The sequence below is a fragment of the Manis pentadactyla genome, chromosome 1 (assembly GCF_030020395.1).
Source record: "Manis pentadactyla isolate mManPen7 chromosome 1, mManPen7.hap1, whole genome shotgun sequence".
NCBI lineage: Eukaryota > Metazoa > Chordata > Mammalia > Pholidota > Manidae > Manis > Manis pentadactyla.
This window is the reverse complement of record NC_080019.1, coordinates 226,468,113-226,490,662: the sequence shown is the minus strand read 5'-3', so window position 1 is coordinate 226,490,662 and position 22,550 is coordinate 226,468,113. Positions and strand designations below refer to the sequence as shown.

The 22,550-nt window shown below is 47.7% G+C and overlaps 1 protein-coding gene across 4 annotated transcripts in view; it reads left to right on the top strand.

Annotated features, from left to right (window-relative positions):
• PTPRG (protein tyrosine phosphatase receptor type G) overlaps window positions 1-22,550 on the top strand; it is a 624,941-nt gene that overhangs the window by 528,649 nt on the left and 73,742 nt on the right. For all 4 annotated transcript variants that reach the window (XM_036878497.2, XM_036878498.2, XM_036878496.2 and 1 more), the window contains 4 exons: window positions 3,362-3,546; window positions 6,486-6,594; window positions 11,458-11,507; window positions 13,263-14,043. In XM_036878497.2, coding sequence (XP_036734392.2) covers window positions 3,362-3,546; window positions 6,486-6,594; window positions 11,458-11,507; window positions 13,263-14,043 — 1,125 coding nt within the window. The remainder of the gene's footprint in view (window positions 1-3,361; window positions 3,547-6,485; window positions 6,595-11,457; window positions 11,508-13,262; window positions 14,044-22,550) is intronic.

Genomic DNA, 22,550 nt, shown 5'->3' with positions numbered 1-22,550 from the left:
AAAAAGCCAGGATGGGGATCCTCAGCCTGCAGCCCATGGCCCGGTGCTCCAGTGGGTAGTCCGGGACGCGGCTGCCTCTTTGGAGGCCCCTCTGCCACTGAACTCCCAGCCTGGCAGGTGGTCTTGTAAGGCCACACCTGCCTCCTTTGCCAGCTTCACTTTACATTTTCTAGTACGTTCTATACCTTCATCCAAAACAGTGATCCCAAGCTGTATTTACTTGCAAGGAAGTATTTCCATGACTTACTGAGTTAAACAACAAGTTCAGTTACAGTGCCATACCCGTCCTGTCCCATTCACATCAGATTGAGTGCTTGTACATGGGTATGAAGAATTGTCTGGATGTTGGATCCCTAGAAAGTTAACAGTGATTATCTGTGGATGCTGGGATGTTGGGTGATCTAAAAAGAAAAAAAAAACTTTATTCTTACTTGTGTTTCTTTTTTAAAATACTAACATGAATCATCTTAATCAGCAAAGAAAAACCCAGCTATTTTAATTTAAAAGAATAAATAAGAAGAATGGTTACATCCACATGTGGGTGATAGAATTATTTATGTGGTTATGATGTAACCATGCATCCCCCATAGAGCTCACCACTAATTGGAGCAGGGGAGGGATGGCTTCAGAATAAGGGAGATTAAATAAGAATGTGGTAGGAGGTGAGAAAAGAGGTAGAAATCAGGAAATCTGATATGGTCACCGTTGTAAAGGAGAGAAGCTTCCCAATATATAAATCTCCTTGGTCCATTATTGGCTTTGGGCAAGACGGGGGTGTACTTTCCTGATATACATACACCCCCTTCCCCCTGAGAAACTATGAACCACTTCGTAAGTGGGGGTGTTTAAAGCAGTGTGTTAGCGCCACCTAGTGTCCAGACTTTGTCATTCCGCCTCCTGCGTCTTCAGATTCTTTGATGCCCCTGCTCTGGTGGCATTTGCACAGCAGGCAGCCCGAGGCCTCCTGGGGTTCTGTGGGGCAGTGGGAATGCCTCGTTAATTTATCCCTTCCTACCGGTCTCGGTCACACAAAGCTAATCTCTCCGTCTGAAGCGTGGTTTGCCAGTCGCTGAGCAAAAGGATGCCACCCTGTCAAAACCAGTCTGTACTTTACCCCGCAGCAGGTCCTTAAAGCTGGGGCCGTGATGTTCTGGCAGGAAAGCCATCCTTCTCTCCAGGGCCGCCTCAGGCCTGGGGTTCTCGGGTAGGAAAGAGGGGAGCCTGGCTCATGGTGGGCTGCTAGCCGTGCAGTTGAACTTTCTGGAGATGCCAGAAGCAAGCCTACCTCCTGTAGCGCTGCTCGCCTCTGCTCCAAGCCTCAGTGCCCTCCTCCCTGCCTCCCCGCCCCTCATGTGCTCCTCATCCAGCACACCACCGGCCTTGGTTTGACCTCTGACTGTTCCCTCTGGAACCTGCATTTCTTCTGCCTCTCTCTGGTCTACAAGCAGCTGGTCCACTGTAGCCCCTCCCCAAAGGCCTCTGTCCTCTGCTCTGGGCTCCTCTGGGCTCCTCTATGCTCAGCTGAAGCCCAGGGGATCTTTGTAAAGGGCAAGCCCGCCTCCGTCATTCTCTGGCTTAGATCTTTCCAGTGGGTTCTCCATGCTCTTCTAAAAACCAAACTTTTCATGGGCCCAGGAGGCCTCCCACTCCAGCTGCACCTGCCACCACCTGCCACCTGACTTCTCTGTGCCTCGATCCAGCGCTGCTGGCTTCCTTTCAGCCCCCGAGGCTGTCCCCCTTCTGCGGCCCCTTGACCCGTCTTTCTTTCCCCTGACTCCCCCCAGCTCACCTGCACTCACTGATCTACTCTCAGCCAGATGTGCCTTCTGCAAGGGAGTCTTGCCTGGATCCCATCTCCTGAGTCAGATCCCCCTATGATGTGCTTGGAAAATACCACCAACCCTTCCTTGTGTCCATCCGTCCCGCCCAGGCATGTAGTACCTGCCCCATATGTGTCATTCTTTGGTGAATCGTCATCTCCCCGATAGACCAGTGTTTCTCAACCAGGGCAACTGGCCCTCTAGGGGACATCTGGCATTACCTAGGGACATTGTGAGTTCACATAACTTGAGAGGGGAGTGCTGCTGGCATCTAGTAGGTAGAGGCCACGGGTGCTGCTCAATATCCTTCAACATGCACAGTCAGACCCGAAGAGCAAAGGAGTGTCTGGCCCAAGAAATCAAACGTTGAGGTTCAGAAATCCCCCTCTAGATGCTAAGCCCCTGGGGCAGGAGTGATAGCGCTGGGAGAAAACACAGACAGAGGCAAAATCACCGTGTCCCGTTAAACCTGCCAGCCACGAGGGATAAAATATTAGCCTGACCTTTCCTTATGCCCCACCTCAGGATAATTACATGAGGTGCTACTGATCCAGAGAAAATCATCCCCTTTTTTTGTGCCTTTGCTTTAAAATTATTTAAAGTCTCACCCTGATGTATACTTGTTTACAGTCTGATCTATTCACTATAAAATTTCATCTTAAGTTTTGGTTAGCTGGAATGATCCACAAGTCATATGGCAAGACTTCCTCAAAAAAATTGATCATGATACAAACACCCAGTGACTCTGGTAGATTAAAAGAGGCCAAAGCATTGGAACAACTAAGCGCAATGTGTGACTGGGGGAAAAGACCATAAACAAATCCTTGGATGCAATTAGGGAAACTTGAATGTGGACTGTGTAGCAGATAATGTTTTGTAATTAATGTTTATTTTCTTAGGTGTGATGATGACGTTATGGTTGTCTCAGCTCAGGCTGCCCTAACGAACTACGATAAACTGGGTAGCTTATAAACAGCAGAAATTTGTATCTTGTGGTCTCAGCAACTGGGAAGTGCAAGATAAGGCACCAGCAGTTTCACTGTCCAGTGAGAACACACTTCTTGGTGCACAGATGGCTGCCTCCTCACTGTCCCCACATGGCAGAAGGGACAGGGGAGCTCTCTGGAGCCTGTTTTATAAAGACACTAATCCCATTCATGAGGGCCCCCCTTCAAGACCTAGTCCACACACCTGAATTGGGCAGGGGGGGCAGTGCAAATGTGCAGCTCATCACAGTTCTATAGGTGATTGTCCTCACTTCATAGGAGATATGGGTCAGAGAATTAAGGAGTGACGTGTCAGGATGTCTGCAACTTGCTTTCAGTGATTTAGCAGGAAAACGTGTGTGTGTGTGTGTAAGAGAAAGAGAGGAAAGGAGAACAGATGTGGCAGTGTCAGCAGCAGGTGGATGTAGGCGAAGGGAGCGTGGTGTTTCCCGTGCAGCTCTCAGCTTCCCGAAGTCGGAAGCATCGGGAACCGGGGCAGACGACCGAGTGGCTCGTTGTGCCAGGAGCCCCTGAGCTGAGTGTGTGTGTCTTCAGTTTGTAGCTCTCCGCCCATCCACATGAAGGTGCAGCCGCTGAACCAGACGGCACTGCAGGTGTCCTGGAGCCAGCCGGAGACCGTCTACCACCCGCCCATCATGAACTACATGATCTCCTACAGCTGGACCAAGAACGAGGACGAGAAGGAGAAGACGTTCACCAAGGACAGCGACAAAGACTTGGTAAACCGTCCCTGTTCCGTGTGGGGTGCCTGCTGCGTGTGAAGTTAGAGAGCGGCCCTCTGTGCCCGCCATGGCACGGCACGCTACACCCGTGCCATCCCGCCTCGCGCTGCCTGCTGAGGGGGCGGGGACAGCCGCCACTGCGGCCACCAGTGGGAACTGCGGCTGGCACCTGCCCGAGCTCCGTCCGCCCTTCCACTCACCAGCTGCGTCCCTAGGGAGAGCCGTTGGTTTCTTTGTCATTCGGCCCTTCAAAACTGACTGCCGCTTCTCTCATTATTATTAAAAGAACAGGAACTTCCATGTAGCCATTTTCATCTGATGAGGTTATTGTAAGTAGAAATGAGTCACACCGAAGTCCAGCAGGTCCTGACACACAGGAGGCCCTAAGTACGAGCTACTGTTATGACAATTATTCCCCCTCCTCCTCCTCTTCCCCTCCTCCCACTCGCGTCACCCTGGTGCCCGCCACGCCCGTGTCACATTTTCTCTGCCTCATGCATTCCCATTACCTGCCAGACCCCTGTGACCATGTAATTTTTAACCACTGTTCTCAGACTCAGACACTAGACTATCAGACCTCTGAGCTATACAGTCCCAATTCAACTTTTTATCTTAAAATTTATGTAAATGCTTAGTGGCCAGCACCCCACAAGGCCCAAGGAAACAGATGTGTGTGAAAGCCGCCTTCTTCCCCTAGAAAGGCAAACCCTCCAACAAGCACCAGGCTTTTATGTCTTTGCATAGAAATTCAAAGTGACACATTTGGGTTTGAAAGCTTTGCACTTACTGTTAATCAAAGGAAGACTCTGGAATAATGAAACCCATAATTGTATAGGCACATGAAAAATGCAGTAACACCGAGTGGGATTCTTAATGACTGTTACTTCTTTTTTCACTCCCAATACAGAGTCCCCAGGGCCCATTCAATCAGTTATAGAATAATACTTTTCATATTCCTTTAGATGAAGATTCTTTTACTTCATTTCCATTTATATTTTCAATTTCCCCACTAGACATTGTTATCTGGGTCACATTAGGGAATGATGAGCTTCATGAAATAAGAGAGGAATCTGCTGAAAGGTACCCAAGGTTATGATGTGTTTAAACCTTTCTCTTGTCACTACTGAAAGTCCAGAAGGGATTTTTCTCTTTCTGAAGTGAAGATGACTTGCGTTAATCAGCAGAAACTGTCTAGGTGCTTACGCAGTTTCCTGTTCTAAGTGGAAAATAATTAAACATGCAAAGATAAAAGATACCGGCTTGGAGTGAATTCTAATAAATCCCCGCATAGATGGAGCGAAGATTTTTCTCTGAACAGAAGATGGGGTCAGAGGTTTAGCAAATGAGGCATAAATTAGTTTCAGAGGAAAAAAGAGATATGGAGAGAAAAACATGCTTTGACAGCAAGTTCTTTTTTTGTAAAAATTTCTAGGGGTGGTTATTTTCTTTTGGGACACACAAAATTAATTTTCGTAATTCCTCAAGAAGTCAAAGAGTGCTGACTTAGTGGCAATAAAGCTGTTCTCCAACTTACAGTCATTGTAGCCCAGAAACCAAAGGAGAAGCTTAACGTTTGTGTGGCATCTTCAGTCTGTCCCTCTTTCACAGCCTCACTACAAACCCCTGAGGCAGGTGTTACTACGCACCTTTCTCAAAGAAGAAAAGGGGGGCGTAAAGTTCAACAACGTGACCCCAACTCCTCTCCCCAGGAAGCAGTTCGCCAGGCGACAGCAGCTGGCATGGCCGCTCACATTTTAGTGTCTATTTGGAGGTTTTCAGTAGCCACATGGGGAAAAACCCACTCAGTGGTGAAACTCCCAGAACCGCTTTCTGTACATGGCCCAGAATGCACGATTTGATGACAGGCCGTTTCATCCATTAGGAAGTCTTTGAAAATTAGCTGCTTTTGTTGTTTGTTGCTTCAGGAAGCAAATGCTGCCTGCTTTTTAGGCATTTTCCATTTTCTTATTTTTAAAGGCTCTTGGAATAAAGCTTTCAGGAACAAGAGTCTGGGTTTGGCTGGTGGCATTTGACCAGGGACTAGCAAACTTTTTCTAGAAAAGGCCAGACAGCAAATACCAGGCTTTACAGGCCAGAAGGTCTCTGTGGTAACTACTGAGCTCTGCCATTCTAGGGTGAAAGCTGCCACAGATAACACGTACATGAATGGGCATGGCTGTGTGCCAGTAAAACTTTACTTAGCAAAACAGTGGGCCAGATTTGGCTGTGGGCTGTAGCTTGTCCCTCCCTGTTAGACCGGTTGCATTCTTTCTGTTGCGTGGTGGCCTACCTGTGAACGAGGCTTGCCTGCGTCATACAGCACTCATGGGACCCACGAGAGGTAGGTCCTACTGCATTTAACAGCTGAAGGTAGCAGAGACTGAAGGACACCGAGTGACTGACTGGGGATCGCACAGCCAGTGAGTGGCATGGCAAAGATCCCGTGTCACCTGACCTCTGCTCAGCTGCTCTTCCTAGCCTCGTGCCTCATGTTATCTATGGTCCAGGTTCAACGAGGCCTTTAAACTGCAAAGAAACAGACACACAGAGATTTTGTAGTTGAAGTTCCAAACTCGGCATGGCCCCGGATATTCAGTACACTTGGTAACCCCAGAGGATGTCTAGGTTAAATAACTATGGTTGATAAAGTATAGCTGTTTAAAAAAAAAAAACCCAAGCTTTGAGAGTACAGAGAGGCCTGAAAACGTGTTCTAAGCCATACTCGGGAATGTGAGTCAAGACTGATTTTGTTATTTCTCTGAATGCACTTTCCTTTCAAAAGGAAAAGTGGGAAAGCATCACGTCTGTCAGATTTTGCCACACTACCCAGAAACGTGAAGGTAATACTTAACCATTGCCTCAGGTTTGGCTTTAGAATATAAGGTGCGTGCCGCCTTCTAGAACCAGCTCACCGCCCTTTCCTCCTTCGCCCGCAGAAAGCCATCATTAGCCATGTCTCGCCTGACAGCCTTTACTTGTTCCGTGTCCAGGCTGTGTGTCGGAATGACATGCGCAGCGACTTCAGCCAGACCCTGCTCTTCCAAGGTAAGGCCGGGCCCCCTTCCTCTCCGACCAGGGGTGCCCCTGCTTCTGTACCTTTGTCTTTTTCCCTGTGAAGGCGTTTGGACAAAAGAAGGCGTGCTGGGCATAAGCATCAGTGTGGGGTTTTAAATCTCACCTGAAAAGCCTCAGGAATTTCCGCTTGTCTTTTAGGTTGTGGGTTTCCTAGGAAGAAGAGCAAAGCGTCGGCTAATTTTTTTTTGTCACTGCTGTTTTCCAGCGGTGGGGAGCCGAGTACTTGTCTAACGCTGTGCCGGATCACAGAATGCCCTCCCAGTCATGTTGGGGAATATCATCTTTGGCTTTCCAGCGTGATTCAGTTAGCTTTCTCTTAAGAACTAGAGCCCAGACAGATAGGGCACACCCTTCCAGCCTGCGAGCCACACAAACAAGCCCCTGCCTGCAGGATCCCGGAGCTTCTTGAGAAGCAGATGTGTGTTCCTGCTGATTTCGAGTCTAGTAGGAAGTTCCAGAGCTGGGACTAGGGTGAGGCAAGAGAGGCATTTACCTCATTACACAATTTGAAGTAGCGCCAAAATCTCAGTAATCAAGAAACAGCCTATTTTGATGGAATCATTTTTAAAAGCAAAATCCAGGCAAAAGGTTCATGAACCAAGTGTCAAAATTTTAAATAAAGATGGGGTCTATTCTGTCTTATCTGCCCCAACCTAGTCCCAATTCTGGTTCCAATAAAGCTTTATTTATAAAATCAGGCAGGGTCCATGGGCCATAGTTTGCCAACTGGGTTTTGTGTTGCACACTAAGACCAGCTTGAAGGGAGAGACGAGGGCAGTGGGTTTCATCTGCCCATCTGAGGTCCTCCCTGATCAGGTTCTTTACATCTTGGATCCTCAGCTTCAGGTAAACCTACACACTGGGCCAGTGGTTCTTAACCTTTCTGAGTCATGACCTTGTGCCTAGAAGATGCCAACATTTTTTGTACTTTGGGGGCCCCATAAATCCTTTAGACTGTGGTTAGGCAGCGTCAGCATTACCTGGAAGCCTATGAGAAGGGCACCTTTCTGCCCCCTCCCCATGCCAGTCACCTCAGAATCTCTGAGGGTGGGGCCCAGGAATCTGAGCTTTAATAACCAGACAGCCCAGGTAACTGTCATGCACATTAAAGACAGAAGTGCTCATTTAGAGCTGCGGCCCCGCAATGACGGCCCAAGTTTGAGTGCTGCCTGTCACGTTGTGTTTTTGTGACTCCTAGAATGTTTAGTAACCTCTTTAAGCTGCAATTTCACAGTCTGAAACGTGGTCCCACTCACAGTACTGGCTTCATAGGGTCTTCATAGAATGACACGGGTGATGCATATTAAATAATTAGCACAGTACCTGGCACCAACTATAAATATCCCCTTAGTTTGATATAAAAAATAATAAATGACAAGCCTGGGGTAAGAAGCCCTCCAGCCTAGATTCCCTCCAAGGATCCCTTCTCACTTTATAATTAAATATAAAGTATTTAAATATTCTTTCCTAATGTTCACACTATCTTATACTTCTGTTTAAACTAATTGAAATTAGCGTGGCTGTATTTTTTCACAGATAAATCATGCTTGCCCTGTCCACCCGTGCCCAGAATATATTGGCCTCTTTGCCTGTAGGCCCAGACCAGGTCTGTGCTGGCCCAGGGGGCAGGAGACGGAAGGCCACAGGGGGAGCTTACTGAGGCCAGCCCTGAAACTTTGGATACATGAATCATGATCAGGCCTCCCACGTGCTCCGACCAAGAGCCTGGATCTGCAGAACTGCCTTTCCTGATTAACAGGCCCTTGAGCTTGCTGGCTTCTGCATGGACTTTGAAAAATTAAATGTTTATAATGTAATGTAATTCAAAAAGGCCTTGTCAGCAGTAAATTCCCAAGTTCAGAGTATTTAAGATGTCTGTTCATAGTGGCTTGTTGAAAATGGCCAGTGTTTGCTTTGTCTACAGATTTTGTTTGTTCAGAGGTGGGCATGAGTTTACTCATTCTCTGTTTGGTGTTTGTCCCTCTGAGGTGACACAGGGGCAGGGGCCCCTCACTCCTCCCCACAGCACCTGTGGGCAGTGTAAACACTAAACACGCAGGTGAGCCAACACTTTGTTTCTCATGAGCCGCCAGAAGTTCATGAGCCATAGAGGGCAATGTATAAAATCAATCAAGTATTAGGCCACAAGTTTTAAAAGAGAAAGGAAAAAAGCTTAGAGAATTTCATGGAAACCTTGTTCAGAACAGTTAGGTTTCCCAGTGATGGAATTTACATCTGCTTTGTGTACCTGAGGAAGCCACATGGAATATTTGCATTATTATAGTAAAAAGACCAATATTTATGTTTTATATATCATAATAAATATGTTTACCTAACTGTGGTAAATAGAACAATAATAATAATGGCTACAGTAGCTGTAGAAGGGCTCAATTACAGAGCATTTGCCCGTAAGTTACTTTATCCAACTTCATGGCAGCTTGTGATATAGATGTTATTTTATAGATGGGAAATGGTGTTCAGGGGAGTTAAGTAACTTGCAAAATATCACTTGGCCACTAAACAGTCCTATTTCTTATTTGAAGTCTGTCATTTATACAGAGCAACAGACGACCCCTCAAGAGTAAACATTACCCTGTGCCTCCGGGTCCTCAGCAAACAAATAGGAGTGACTAGAGTATCAAAGCCCTTTTTGCTGCTCTGAATAGTCGTGGAGAACAGGACTTTGTGAGCTTTTTCTTTGACCCATTAGGCCGCCTGTTGAAGCTGATGGATCCTCTCTCAGAATGATTTAAAATAAATGAGTAAAATACACAGGAAAGGAAACCAATTATGTTTCAGATACAGTTGTCAAAATATCTTAAACAAATTGGGAATGTAGTAATATATCTGCTTTTTTATTAAAGCATTAAAAGACAAGTGGTGGGTCCGTTAGCTACTGTGATTTGTGAGAAGTGAGGAACACAAACGATATCCGGAAAGAGCTACAGCGGTGGTAAGGCAGATGAAAGTGACCAATTTCCATCAGAGACGAAGTCCCAGGTCCGGCTGATGCAGGTCCGCAGCAGAAGGCAGGCCCACGCCCGTGGGAGCGTAGTGAGGACGCGGGTGCAGTTGTGTCTTCCCAGCATCCCGTGAGGCCGGTGGGCCGCAGGTTCAGCCCTCTTGAGCCAAAAGTCCCATACACACTTCCTAGTCACCACAACTAGAAGTGACCCTGGTGGAAATTGTTCAATATTAATGAAAAGCTGGCATGCTGATTGAGTTGCTGTTTAGTTTGCTGTCCTTAATTAAAGCCCTTTGTCAAGGGCAGGAAAAGCAGGTCTCCTAGGAACCTTTTTCCTGTCTTAACAGAGGATGGTGTGTATATACCTGTCTGAGGCACGGCGTGGATCCTGGAGCCAGTAAAGGATAGGGGGAGCTTCTGTTTAGTCCCAGGCAGGAGCTGTTTGCTTCCTAGGCTGCCTTATTTGACCTGGTCGTATTGACTTCTGAATCAGTCCGGTCTCCACAGCTCTCTCCTCATGCGCCTCACTTCACCGGCTATCTAGAGGAGTCCAACTTAGAGAAACAGAGTAGAATGGTGGTTACTAGGGACCCCCGGGGGAGAGGGAAATGAGGAGCAGTTGCTTAGCGGGTATAGAGTTTCAGCTTTGTAATGAAAAAGTTCTAGAGATGTGCTTTACATCATAAATCTAATTAACACTATTGAACCATATACTTAGAAGTTGGTTAAGATGGCAGTTTTACATTGTGTGTGCTTTTTCCCATTAAACATTTTTTTAAGTTACGTTGTATAATAATGATAACATATTGGTAAACAGACTATAGGAAGCAACACCAGAAATGGTAATGTGTGGTTAATATAAAAGAATCTTAAAGCAACGATAGCAATATTTTATGGGGTTTTAAATCTTATTCAGACATAAATATAACTGACCCTTGAGCAACAACGAGGGATTAAAGGCACTAACCTGAGTGCAGTATAACAGAAACAGGTGATTAACCCATATTTTGAATGTTATGTATATTACATACTGTATTTTGACCATAAAGTAAGTTATAAAAAGAAAATATTTTTTAAAATGTTCACAAGTCCCTAATAAATTTCCCAGTATATTTATTGTAAAACACCATGTATAAGTGGACCCACACAATTCAAACCCTTCTCATTCAAGGGCCCACTATTTATGACAGTACGCAAAAGGTGAGGTGGGCAAGTGGAGTTAAATTATTGTGCAGTTCTTATATTTTTAGGAAATGGTAAAAGCACTAACTTAAGGTAAACTATTAGAAGTTTAGGATGCATATTATCATCACTGAAAGGATAACCTAAGAAATTATAACCACAGATTGGAGTAGTGAAACATATGATTCCACTTATATGAAGTTCAAAAATAGACACAACTCCGTCAGAGGTGAGAATGCAGGTTACCTTTGGGAAAGGGGGTAGTGGGTGTTGGCTGGATGGGGGCACAGACAAACCTAGGATGCTGGAGAATATCTCTATCTCAGCATAGGCGGTAGTTTCATAAATGTTTATAGAGGTTAAAAATTAATCGGACTATACAGTTTTGATTTATACATTTTACTTCATAAGTCTTACCTCAATAAAGCAGGAAACAATAAAAATTTTAAATTAATAGCTTGAGACAAGTCACCACACTGTGGCCCAAAGGCCAGATCTAGCCATCTGAATGTTTTTTAATGACTCATAAGCTATTTTACTTTTTTTAATGACTGGAAAAAAATTGAGGAAAATTAGTTCATAACATGTGAAAGTGACATGTAGTTCAGATTTGTGTCCATAACTAAAGTTTTGTGACAACAAAAAAAAAGTCATGTTGTTTACAATGTAATGTCTTTGTTTCTCAGCTAACACCACTCGAATATTTCAAGGGACCAGAATTGTTAAAACAGGAGTGGTAAGTAGAGAAAATGCTAAATCGCTTTGTCATGCCTGGTTATTAATTCTCATGCAGTTGAAACTGTCACCACAAGGTGGCAGTATGATGATGTCCTATTGCTCGATGTGATGAGGTTAAAATACAGAAAAAAATTAATTATTCACTGTAAAATTCAATACATTATGAAAACAAGCTGTGCAAAGCTGTGGTGTTATACTATAATTTTTGTCAAGATAAAAATTCTCCAGATTTTTTATTATTATTTACAGAATCATATAATGTAGAGCAGAAAAGAGGTCTGTTCCAAAGCCTTCCTTGGACATACACTAAAATTCAGAGTTTGTCTTTTGCCCAGAGTTACAAATATTTGCATATTTCTAGAATCTCAGTATCTAAGTTTTCCTATTTCTAGTGCAACTAGTAATTATAGTATTAATCAGTGTTGGTGATAACAATAATGGGCTAAAATTTATTGAGCATTTGCCTTTATTTCAGGCACAGATTACTTCATTACTTTTTGGTGTTACCATTATTCCCATTTTATGAATGAGAACCCCAGGACTCAGTGAGATAATATGTCCAGGATCACCCGGAAAGAAGGATCATTTTTTTTAAGCTTTGTCTCCAGTGCCTGATCTTAGGTGGTATCTGGCATTTCATTAACCAACCTCACAACTCAGCATTTGCCAACTTGATCATCCTTAAAAATACAAAGTTTTCAAACTAAAATTTAATGATAAACTTATGAAATCTACGTTGTTCTGGCTCTCTTGTTTTGAACTGTAGAAATGATGAGCTGGAATTCTGGGTTCGGTGCACCAGGTTATGAGAATTGAAATTAAACTAAGAGCAATACTGTTTAATGCCAAGATACTACAAGTGAATACAGTCCCACAGTTAAGCCCCAATGTAGGTGGGTGGGAGGAATGGGCTGAGGGTTGGACACAGGCAGCCCTGCCCCTGCCCCTTAACATCTCTGCGCCTTGGTTTCTCTGCCAGTAAAATGGAGTGATGGGCACGTGTGCCTCGAGGCTAGTGTGGAAAGCCCAGCACACAGCTGGCAGTTACTAAGCAGAACTCTTCATTGCCATCATCTACGTGGGCATAGATTTTACCGTGGATAAACCCAGAGACTCTGAAAGGCGCAGCAGCTGAGCAGCGTCCAGCACAGAGACGCAGGGCTACAAGTCGGTCCCCAGAGTTGGCGGCGCAGAGCGTGCCTCCTGCCTCGGTCCCGCCGCCACCGGCAGGGGCGGGCCCCGAGCCCCTTCTCTCCGTCCCCTCCCTCACGTCCGGTGACGGATCTAAATCCTGGAGGGCTTCCGAGGCTTGAGGGTGACGCATTCTCCACCAGGGCCGCTAACATGTGAAAAAGCGAGGCCGCCTGCTCTTCCGGTGTCACCCCAGGGTGGTTGACCATCTGATGCTGCCCGCTTATTTCTTGCTTGATACTGGCTTCCAGCCAAGTTGAGTGCAGCTTCGCTCTGCGCCACTCGGCCTCCTCCTGAGCGGTGTCAGTGACAGGGTGGGGTCCGTACCCTCTTGGAATTTTAATGCGCTCAAAGGAGTTGCAAAACCACTAAGACCAGAGATGGCCGTCCGCGGTCACCTGTGTCCGCGCCGGCACCGTGCTGTCTGGAGCCCCAAGAGTAGAACACGGGATGAGCAGAACCCTTCGGGGGTCACGAGCAGGGCCCCCTCCCCAGTCCTCACGGCTGAAGCGTCTCTGCTCTCTCTCCCCCCTCCCCCCCCCCACCCCGGCGGCCTCTCAAGCCCACAGCGTCCCCGGCCTCCTCTGCAGACATGGCCCCCATCAGCTCGGGGTCCTCCACCTGGACGTCCTCCGGCATCCCCTTCTCGTTCGTGTCCATGGCCACTGGGATGGGCCCCTCCTCCAGCGGCAGCCAGGCGACGGTGGCCTCGGTGGTCACCAGCACGCTCCTGGCCGGCCTGGGCTTCGGCGGCGGCGGCCTCCCCTCCTTCCCCAGCTCCGTGTGGCCCACGCGCCTGCCGCCGGCGCCCGCGACGGGCAAGCAGGCCGGCCGGCCGCCCCTGGCCACGACCGAAGCGGCCGCCTCCCCGGGCCCGGACCGCGACCCGGCCCCGACCGAGCACGGCGAGGGCGCCGAGGACGGGGGGAAGGACGAGAAGGGCGAGAGTGAGGACGGCGAGCGCGAGCACGACGAGGAGGGCGAGAAGGACGCGGAGAAGAAGGACAGGGGCGGGGCGACCCGCGCCCCCCGGGGCCGGGGCCGGGAGGAGCCCACCGCGGCCCCCTCGCCTCCCGGCGCCACCGCCCAGGGCGGCGGGCCTCGGACTACACCCGGGCGCCCGCGGGAGCACAGCGCCGCCCCCGCCGGCCGGCCCGGGGGCGCCCCGGCTCCCGACCCCGGCCTGCGCCCCGACGCGGCCACCGCCGCCCCGGCGCGCCCCACTGCCGTGGAGGAACGCCCCGGGGGGAGTGACCCCAGCGGGCCTGGAGCACCGTCTGAGAAGCCTGTGTCCCGAGGGGACCGGTTTTCCGAGGACAGCAAGTTTATCACCGTTAATCCAGGTAAGCGGGCCCCCCCCCCTCCTCGAGGCCCCTGCTGCTGTGAATGGGCCTCTCCTCTTCTGTAAAATGGGGTGAGCAGTGAAGACCCAGGAAATGCTTGATGTTCCTGGAACTGTGTGTGTCCCCGATGGGGGGGACGTGCGTGCCTCTCTCTCTCTTATTCTAATAATAACCTACTCCTGCCTTAGCTGCAACAAGCCTTACTAGATACTTGTCTCCTGGTAAAACCTACTTGCCCCAGAATAACTCCAAGGACTTCAGCCACACAGTGAAGTAAGTGAATGAAAAGACATTAGTCTTCAGTTTATTCATTAAGATTTCCTTCTTTGCTCACTTAACAACACCTGTAATTACAGCCTGCGTGTTTGGTGCCAGGCCCTGGGCTGGGTGCCCACCCAGGTAAGCACGGCCCCCACCTCTTGAAGCTCCCAGCCTAAAGGAGAAGACTGGGATGGCGGCAGCTAGCTAGTGCCCTGGCCGGGAAGTTAAGAAGCAGAACGTTAAAAAGGAGGCAAGCAAGTTAGCTGGCAAGCCGGAAATTGGAGATTGTGAAATGGTAATAGAGGAAACCACAGGTCAGAAGATAATAACAAGGAGGGCCAGGGCCTGTCTTAACTAAGAGAGGCCACTCCTGGAAAGTGACACTTACACTGAAACCAGAAGGATGGCTGAGTGTGGGGAGAGTGGGTAATAACCTGCTGGCCTAGCCCATGAAGTAGGGCCCGTTCTTCCAGAGCCCGGTAACTGCAAATTGCCCAGTTTATAGATGGTGAGATCAGGGCGTGGCTGGCGGGTCTGGCCTTTGTTGGCTTTGCTGTGAGGATGTGATTCCACATCACGCTGACTGGTGGCAATGTTGTTGATCTATCAGACGCTCAAATCTTAATGAACCACCCTGACAGTTTCGGCAGGGCAGCCGTGAGCATGAGAGGTTGTTATTGTTTTGAGGGGGTTTTCTTAATAAGAAATTCTTCCTTTTGCCAGACTACAAGATGTTTAGCAACAATTTTTTTTGCATCTAAGCTGTTGTGGAGTTATAAGAGTGCAAAAAAAAAAAAGCAACTGGTAAATATTTATTTGCTTTTGCACTTGTAAACATTAAAATTCATCTAAAGCTGAGATTTCGTATGTTAAGATACAACTTCGAATAAATTTTCATGTTTTGAATTATGTTCCTCCTTAAAGCTGGTATGGACTCATTTCTTGAAGTTTGGGTTTCCTCTGGGTGTTGCTCAGTTTGTCCTGGATTTAGGGAAAGTGCCTTCTGCAGAATTGAATGATGGAAATATTGGACCATTTGTGAAGCTGTTAAGGCCACTCCTGCATGAACAGTGATGTTCCCTCTAGGAACTGCTGTGGAAAGGTTGACTTTCTTACATTTGAGGATATTAAAGAAATATTTATGGAGTACCCACTGTGTGCCAGGCACTGGACTAGGCATTGGGAAAAGGTCAAGACAGGCTTGTGTGCTCTTGGGGTCTGTGTTCTAGTGGGGAAGCTTGAGAATACTCCAGTAAGTACATGCATAACTTCAAATGCTGGAGTTGGGGAGGGGGCAGTGGGACATGGAGTGGCCAAGGAATGGCATTTAAGCAGACGCCCAAGTGGTGAGAAGGAGCCAGCCATGCAAAGATCCATGGAAGAACACTCCAGGCTGCAGGGGTCCAGACATCCTGAAGCAGGGATTACTTCAGAATTGTCAAGGAGTTACCAGAAGGCCAGTGAACCTGGGCCTCAGAGAGTTGGGAGGGATAAAGGATGAGGTCAGAGGTGAACAGAACTAAGTCAGGAAGGGGCTCAGCAGCCATGCTGAGGGTTTTATTCTACTTGGAGTGGAAAAACCAGTGGTGGATTTCAGTAGAATGCTTACTTATCTGATTAACTTTTTTGAAATCACTCAGACCTCTTCTGGAGATAATACAGGGGATGCAAATGTGGACACAGGAAGCCCGGTTGAGAGGTGGTGGTGATGGCAGCGCGGGCCAGCACAGCTTCTCCAAAGAGGAGTAGTGGGCCTGGAGTTGGACTGAGGGCTCTGGGAGAGGGGAGTTCTCAGCCTGCTCCTATCAGACACTTCTTTGGGCACACTTCCAAAAAAGGTGACTGTTAAGAGCTCAGGTTGGGAGTGTTTACACCTTGAGAGACTAGAGAGGAAGAGGTCCTGGGGCACGTTCCAGTTAGTGGCATGATCATTGCCTTTCTAGTTAAATTCCGGGTGCCAGGAAAGGGAAGAAACAGATGGTAAACCTTGGGGGTTTCCAGCTCCAGGTATGGGTCGCATGGGTCTCCGCTTCAGCTCACAGGCATGCGGGTCAGCAATCCTGGCAGAGTAGCGTTTGGAGTCCGATCACCCAGTGGGCCCTGCCCCTTACTCAGTCGGGGTCCTCGGCCCGCCTTTGCTCAGCATCCTCGTCTGTGAAGTGGAGACAGCACTTCCTTAGTGCAGAAAGAGGTTCTGACCCCTTGCCGTTGGTCAAACAGGAGGAGGAGCTCTCTGCAGCCCAAAGGCCACAGAATCATGCTGGCGACTGTGAGGAGGGAGGCCCTTAGCAGCCACTGGTTTTCTAATCACCCCTGGACGTTAACCAGCCCGCCAAGACAAAAATCTCCACTTCACTGGCATTAGAAATGACCCCCAGGGACTCTGCTGTGTCCCCAAACTGGCAAATCAGAGCATCTCCCTCCCTTTCATCTCAGCGCGAAGGTTCACTTCTTCCCAAAGCAAAAAGGGACCCTTCTTTGGAATTGCAGGCAATTCAGATTTCAGTGGGGTGGTGGTGATTATTCAAGCCAGAGATAAGCAGTCGTTTTTTGCAAATGGCCACGTCGTAAACATCAGCTTTGTGGGCCATGGGTCTTTGTTGCAACTATTCAGCTCTGCAGTGTAGCACAACAGCAACCAAAGACAAATAGATAAATGGGTGGATATGACAGTCACTAAAACTGTTTACAGAAACAGACAGTGGGCCTGATTTGATCTCCAAGCTGGCATCTGCTGACCCCTGGGGTAAGCAGAAATATGTGAGCGCCTACTGGTGAGTAAAGGGTGTGAGTAACTTGAGGATAGAACTCACAAACCCCACATCAGTCCATGATCCCCAGGGACTCAGTTCACCCCCATCCATCCTGCCCTTGCCCCCATCTGCCTCCTCCAACTTGGCATTTATTTTTTTTAATGAAATCACCATTTTCATAGTGCCTTAGTTTAAAGACTTTGAATGTACATTTGTTTGAATCTGTTGTACATTTTTTTCTTAACATTAAGTAAAGCAGTCATTTTCATCAGCATTTAGTCTTCTTTGAAAAAAGCACTCTCCTTTAAAGTTACAAACTGTCATATTTTTACCAACATCTCCAACAGGCTGGTTTCAATTCCTTTGATGTTTTTTATAACACCTTTTTAAGCCTTGTGAGTGGCAGCATCAGCATTAATTTACAGGGAAGAAGAGGGGGCTCCTTCTAAAGAAGAAGTGCCAAACTCAGACATCTCCAGAAATCAGACAGGTAATATCAATGAGAAGAGAGAACCAGGTGTTAGACAGTAGGGAGTGGTGAGGACTGCAGGAAACTAGAGAGGGCATGCCCTTTCTAAAGAGGGCCGCCTCCCCCAGTTCCAGCTGATGATAGCCAGTGAGAATGCTTAGTGAGCCAGAAACCAAACCAGGTCTTTGTGAAGAATCTCCCTATTTGTGAGTGACTTCAAATCCAAAACAAGTTTTGTGTGTGTGTGTGTGTGTGTTCTCTTACATGTGACAAACTAAATGCATCCCTGGGCCAGGTAGCTACAAACCACTGCAGTAGAGTTGATTTTTATAGTTGCTGCTACCCCAACTCTCACAGTGTTAGGGTTTTCCATTTTTGTTGCCTCAAATCGGAAAACTCCTTTTTCAGACTGAATCTTGCACTCGTTCACTGAAAGCTTACTGACTACCTCCTCGGGGTCAGCCCTGAGGCAGGTGCTAAAGGGGTGATCCAGGCCAGGGGTCTGCAAGCTACAGTCTCCAGGCCACATCTGGTCCATGACCTGCTTTCGTCCAGCCCACGAGCTAAGAATGGACAGAGTGGGTCCAGAGGTCCAGAGCACTAAAGCTGCTGTTCTGCTTCGAGCCAGAGCAGAGCCCCAACCACCCGATGCTTCGGACAACCCCGTGGTACCTCTCTGGAACTCTCAAGCCCTAAGGAAACGGCTAGAAAACTTCTGATCATAGAAACAGTCCCATCACCCCTTGGCGTTTGTTCCCTGCCGGCACGCCTGTGCTAAAAGCCAAACTGCTCTTTGAGGTCCTACAGCACCCCGGGAGGGCTGTGCTGCCGTCGGGGCCATTAGGTAGTGAGGAAATGAGCCTCAGAAGGGTGCTTGCTGCCCAAGTACACAGCACAGTGATTACAGATGAAGTGTTAATTACTCGGTGAACATTAGAGTGTGCGCTTTAATGGAGATACCAGTTTCCCATTTACAGCAGAGATTCTCAGCAAGAAATGATCTTGTCCCCCATCCCTTCCCCAGTGAGGATATTCAGCAGTATCTGGAAGCATTTTGGGTGTCATGACTGGGCCCTTCCACAGTCAGGCTACTACTGGTATGGAGTGGGCAGAGACCAAGGGTACCGCTAAACGCCGGAGGATACGCAGGGCACCCCTGCGGCCGAGAATCATCTGGCCCCATGATTGAAAAACTCTTCGTGTACAGTATTAATGTGAAGTCTTCTTTTCAAAGAACTTCACCTATGGAAAAATGAAGGGCAAAAGTAGTAGAGGTTCATGAAGGCAACGCAGGAACCGTGAACGCAGTGTTCAGCCACAGTCCCTGCAGGTGGAGGGAATAGTATTGCTTTACTGGGAATAAATTACAGCAGGCTCCTGCCTGGACTTCCTGAAGCAGTTGCCAGGTTTCAGGGCTGGGTCTGTGGCCAGGATCTCTTTTTGGGAGATGTTTTTTTCCACATAATTCTTCTTGTCTCTTCTCATGGCTGTCATTTTCCTGGGAGGGTCAGAAAGAATGGGCCTGGAGCGGCTTGGAGGGGTTACTCAGCTCCAGTGCCAGGAAGTGTGTGCGTCCTTGGGAGTTTCTGTTCCATGCTGAGTGGCTGTTGAACCCGGACAGCCGGTATATCTGTTGGTGTGGAAAAGGAGACCCCACCAAGGATAGGTAGGTTTCCAGAGAGGCTGGGGTCAAGAATCGAGGCTGGAAGGGGCAGTGGATCTGACACGAGGTAGTAGACAGCCTCTGTCTTGCAATGAAGTGTTTTTGGTGAAGGTTAGGTAGGTCAGGACCGGCGGTATTTTTGGTTCTTGGAATTAAACTGGGATTTATCAGTGCTTCAACTGCCCAACATCTAGTTGAAATGGCCGTGACAGACAGTTGTTTGAGTCTGATGAAGTGAAGTCTGTGTGAAATGGTAAAAGAGTGCTGAGAGAGAACTCTGGGTGGTGATATAAATGGAAACATATCCTGCTCTAATCCAGCGCAGAACTGATAATGGGGACACGGAACAGGTGTCCTGTTCCAGGAGAAGGTAATGTATTTTGCAACTGTCAATCATGCTTCTGCAACAGTGATTTGGTCAGTAGCAGAGCTGCAGAAAAATGAAGGCAAATTTCGTGGCTCTGCAAAAAAAAGCAATTACTTGCCTTCTTACTTCACCCCCGTTCATGGGGGGCTACCAAAAACAAAACAAAACAAAATAACAAGTGCCAGTGAGGCTGTGGAGAGATGGGAACCCTTGTATACTGTTGGTGGAAATGTAAAGTGGTGCAGCTGCTATGGAAAGCAGAAAGAGGTTATTTAAAAATTGAAAATAGAATTACCACATGGTCCAATAATCACACTTCTGGGTATATACCCAAAAGAATCAAAAGTAGGATCTTGAAGAGATACTTGTACCCCCATGTTTGATAGCAGCATTGTTTATAGTAGCCAGGGGGTAGAGCCATCAAAATGTCCACCAGCAGGTGAGTGGATAAGCAATATGTTGTACATGCCCACACAATGGAATATTACTCAGCCTTCAAAAGGAAGGGCATTCTGATAACCATGCTGTGGATGAACCCTGGGGACATTATGCTAAGTGAAGTAAGGCAGCCAGGAAAAGATAAATATATATGAGTCCACTTGTATGAGATGTCTAGAGTGGTCAGTCAGAGACAGAGGGCAGAACAGTGGCTGCCAGGGGCTGAGGGAAGAGGGTTGGCAGATTGTTGCTTAATGGGTGTTGAGTTTCAGTTTTGCAAATTCAAAATGGATCCTAAAGAATGGGTGCACAACTGTGTTAATATACTTAACACTACTGAAGTGGTTAAGATGGTAAATTTTATGTGGGTTTTTTTTTTGCCACATTTCTTTTAATAGCAGCTGCCTTAATTCGTGGGTATGTTTTTTTTTTTTTAACTGAGTGGCGTTAATCAGAACAAATGCAGTCACATTGCCCACGATCAAACCATGCTATAGATTGATGAGTGTGCAGATTGTCCTTCTCTTGATCTTTCTTGAAAAGTGAGAATCCGGCTTAGCCTGACACCTGATCGGGGCCCGTCTGATCCACGCTCATTTTAGTCTCAACAGCATAGGGGTTCTTGTCCTGCCGAAGAAGTTGAGCCCTTACTGTGGGGTAGGCAGCCTCTCAGATGAGTCCATCTGATGTATCACTGGGTGTAGCATTTATAGTACATTGTACTCCGTTTTTATTTGCTTCTACTGGGATGAGAGCCAAGCCAGTAAAAGGCAAACAGCATTAATTCAGTGATGACATATGCCACTGAAAACTGTTTTTCTTTTCTTTTTTTTTTTTTTCATTTTTTTTTAAAAGCAGAATGGAGGCACTTTACTCAGATTCTGCTGAATGCTGAAATAAAAGCTGGAAGGAGAAAGGACTGCAGAAGGTCATTACACCTTCCCTCCCTCCCGTGAACATCAAGAGAGGGTTAGTTAGCATCTTGCTGTCGGTCTCACCAGGAGGCTGTTTGTGAGGCAGCTTCATTCTCTGATTTCCAGCTCTGGCCTCTTATCTCCTGGCCCTCCCAGTCACCCCTCAACTACATATCACATGGGGGGAGTGAGTCGATACCCCTTCCCGTTTCCGTCCTCTTACACACAGACAAGCAGGATGCAACTCTGGAATGAGTATGAAAGAGGTCCAGGTTCACTGAGGGGCATGACCCACGCCGTATAGATGGAGCAGCAGCCTGGTCTATTTCTAATTGGTTGAAAAATCTCATTGAAAATAAATACTGAAGTGAGAACACCTCCTTGTACAAAAGCAGCCTCTTCTCTTGAGCCAGCTTAGTGATTTCAGAATCCTGGTCAGGAGTTTATTAAAACCATGGTTTTTCCTTTGGATTATGAGGCCTTTTTAAAAGACCCTGGTTTGTGTTGTTCTGCTGATTCCTTGGGCCAGAGTGCCGTCCTGCAGACTGAAATTAGACTGGCGAGAGTGAGCTGGCAGCAGGATTCAGGCTGAGGAAAGCCAGGTCTGGGGTGCGGTATTAGGGAGCCGTGGGGACTGTGGCAAACTAGTCATATATAATCCGTTTGAAGAGAGTATGCTGCTTGGTTCCAGCTGATGTTTGCCACATGGGAATTCAGGCCTGTATTGCCAACCTCGAACATTTCTGGGAGAAGACTCCATTGTTGGTTTTATGTGAACTCAATTGCTTATTAAATGTTGGCAGATAACTTAAACTTTAATAATAATTAGTGGGGAAGGGTGCCAAGCCAGACACATGTGTCCCCACAGCCCAGGGCCAGCAGGAATCAAAGGGCTAGTCCTGCTGGGAAAGCCACAGCGTGGATGAATCAGTGGTGGAGATGAGAAGTGTGTGAACCGGGGGGCCCTGCACACGTCCTGGTGTCAGGATTTGGGCATCGTGTAGGGAAGCAAACCCTCCGGCAAGTGGCAGCTGCATTCGGCCGGACCTTTCAGGAGACAGCTGGGCTACAAGTGGGATTCAGAGCAGTAGGGAGCTGCTCCTAACAGCTGGGAGCATCTAATTTTATCACACTGCCAGCAGTGTCGCTTGGCTGCACAGAAAGGGAGAGGAGGATGCCATTCTCTGGACGCCTCCTCTGTCAGGCACTGTGCTTATGCTTGGCTTCAGGAACGTGCAGCCAGTGCAGTCATCCTGTGCTCGGAAGGCCCTGTGCCTGCCTTCAGGCTCTGCTGTCGCCATCTTGAAACTCTTAATAATCTTTGACCGGGAGCCCCCAGCATTTCATCTTGCATATGGCTGTGCAAATTATGTGGTCAAAGTTCACACCATCTGTTTCACGTGGATTATCTTGTTTTATCCTAGCAAGTCTCCTGGGAGGTGAGCATCTAATTTTATCTCCCTTTGATAGAGGAGGGACCAGAGGCTCAGAGATGGGCAGTCACCTACCCAAAGTCACACAGCTAGAAAGGTCTGAGCCAGAGTGTGTAATCAGGCCTACCTGACTGAAGGTTCACCCCAGTGGGATAATTGCTGGCCTGGGCTGCCCCCTGCTGGAGCCCTGCAAAATTATTCTCATTTGC